Genomic DNA, 2,717 nt, shown 5'->3' with positions numbered 1-2,717 from the left:
CCCATATAATGGTTTTTTCTTGTGTCGATGGGAAATGTGTGATGAAATTCATACCAATGTCCTCCCAAATCTGAGCCGAAATGGGAAGGAGATTGATATACCCATATTACTTTTAAGTGGATGTTGATGCATGATTTTAGGAGATTAAGAAAAATAGAAAAGAAATTTAAAACATAATTGTTAACAATCACGAGCTGAAATGTTGTAACAACAACATCAGATGTAGTACTTGAGACAGTCTGTCGATTTTCATATGGGCTGATATCCTATAAATTCTCCTGTAAAGTAGCGCCAGCTTTAAAATAGCATTAAGGTTGATAAAATTATTTAATTTAAAAAAATATCTTAAAAATGATTTTAATATAAGTTGTTTAAATATAAATTATAGTCAACACGTGTAAATTTATAAGTATAACTATAAAAACAACCAGTGAGAAATATATGCAAAGGTGAGACAGTCGAAACTTTAGCAATCTATATATAAAGAGGAGTTTAACTCTAGCATTAGTAAACACAACATAGTAGCCTTTCTTGCTTTCCCTCTACGACGCTTTAATTGTGGTGGAATTTTTTGAGATGGATTTTGTGAAGAAGTGTAAGAGACTGAGAGTATTGAGAAGCAGCAAGAGCATGCATGCAGAGGAAAGTTGCAGCGGAAGCTATTACAAATTATGTTCAGAGACAAGGCACAAAAAGCAAAAAGACAGTCATAAGAAACCACCACATGGTTGTGTTTGTGTCTATGTTGGAGATGAGAGACAGAGATTCATAATCAAGATCAAAATATTCAATCACCCTTTGTTCAAACAATTTTTAGAAGATGTTGAGAATGAATATGGATATGGAAAAGATGGTCCTCTTTGGCTTCCTTGCAACGTTGACATGTTTTGTAAAACACTTGTGGAGATACAAAGTTCTTTTCGAAACAGTGACAATCATAAATAAAATACCAGATGTTCAGTGTCTTGTCATTGTAACAGCTTGAGTTGTGTTGCCAATTTCCAGCTTTTGGTATAATTAAGTTGTACATATGTAAACAGTTTCTTATTTTTTTTAATGATATATCTATTTCTTTTCAATTTAATGATACATGTTTATTTAAATTTTTATGAAATGTTTTTCTTTTAAGTTTTTTGGAGTTTGTTAAGCTCATTGTCACTTCATATTGCTGCTTTACCGGAGAGTTTATAGATGATAATTCTCTAACACCTAATTTAATTTTTTTTTAAAAAATAAAATAGAATTCCCTTATATCAATAGATATTGAACTTGTTTGCTACTTAAAATCGTTTATAAAATATTATAAGTTTTTTTTATATTTGTTTTTTTTTTTAAATAAAAAGATTAATTTTAACATTCTATAATATTTTAAATTATAAGATGTCAAAATAAAAAGTATATTATATTTTAAAATTTTAAAAAAATATCACATGTTTTTCAAAATATAAACGCTACTTTCCAAAAATTACTCTTTCAAAACTCTTCAAAAATCAACTTTTAAACAGGCCCAATAAAATTGTATTATGAATAAAATTAAACATAAAAAAACAACTCCATCTAAATTTCTCCATTATTTTCATCCAATCACTCCTTTTTTTTTTAAATCCTCTTACCTCTTCTTTTCCTAACTTCTAAACAAAGTCTAAAAGTACTAGGAAAAAACAATAATAATAAAAATGACAAAATTTATTAGTTGTTTTATTATGTGTAAAAAAAATGTAAAAATGACATCTAAAAAGAAACTAAAAGAGTGTTGAATTTACTAGGAAACAAATGAACGTAATAACTTGGTAAATAAAGTCATTATGGGATCTTCTGCTAGTTGGGTGGTGAAATCCATAGCGGGCCTAAACAAATTTTAAACAGTACACTCTATTAGAGTGCCTTTTTATACCAACCTCAAAATTTGAGAATTTAACTCGCTACTCTCAAATTGTATCGGACACTCCCCAAATTCAACCAAAAAGATTATATAATTTTTGCGAAATTTTTTACCATTTTTAAAATTCATTCAAACCAAACAAATTTTTTAAAATCTCTCGTGTGATATCAGAAATTTCAAGGATCTATCGGAAGTTCTTGAAAAAGTGAGTAATTTTTCAGAACTGATAAAATTGTCATAAATTTATACTAGAAATTTTAAAATCTCTCGTGTGATACCAGAAATTTTGAGGATCTATTGGAAATTCTTAAAAAATTGAGTAATTTACTAGAAATTATAAAGTTGCTGGAAGTTTATACCAGAAATTTTCGGAAATTTCGGAAGTTATTACTGGAATTATGAAATTTTCAGAATTTTTTACCAGTAATTTTAAAAATTTAGGATTTCCTTAAATTTATTTGTATTAGAAATTTCTGGTAGTTCAATTTTATTTTTTTTTGAAAATTTTCAGAAATTTTGGTAATGCTTAGATACTTGAACATCGATCTTCATTTACTGATTTTTGTCATTATATCATTTTTGTAAATCTGTTTGGAAATTACTTTTTGGAGAGTTTTACACGTGTCGTAGAGAAAAACATCTAATCGAATTAGAGATCTGATTGTGGAAATTCATAGAAATAATATAGGTTATATTTTAACAATTTATCTAACATATTCAAATCCTTTCTTTAATATAGATTTTATTTTCTTCTAAGTTCGTTTGGGAATTAGTTTTTGGAGGATTTTACACGTGTCGTAGAGAAAAACATCTAATCGAATTAGAGATCTAATTG

At 27.3% G+C, this 2,717-nt stretch overlaps 1 protein-coding gene across 1 annotated transcript; it reads left to right on the top strand.

Annotated features, from left to right (window-relative positions):
• The first annotated feature begins 576 nt into the window (after positions 1 to 576).
• LOC131605804 (auxin-responsive protein SAUR32-like) lies at positions 577 to 945 on the top strand. The gene has a single exon (XM_058878114.1). The coding sequence runs from the start codon at positions 577 to 579 to the stop codon at positions 943 to 945; it is 369 nt and encodes a 122-aa protein (XP_058734097.1).
• The last annotated feature ends 1,772 nt before the right edge of the window (positions 946 to 2,717 follow it).

This window comes from Vicia villosa, linkage group LG5, assembly GCF_029867415.1.
Source record: "Vicia villosa cultivar HV-30 ecotype Madison, WI linkage group LG5, Vvil1.0, whole genome shotgun sequence".
NCBI lineage: Eukaryota > Viridiplantae > Streptophyta > Magnoliopsida > Fabales > Fabaceae > Vicia > Vicia villosa.
This window is presented reverse-complemented; position numbering and strand designations above follow the sequence as displayed.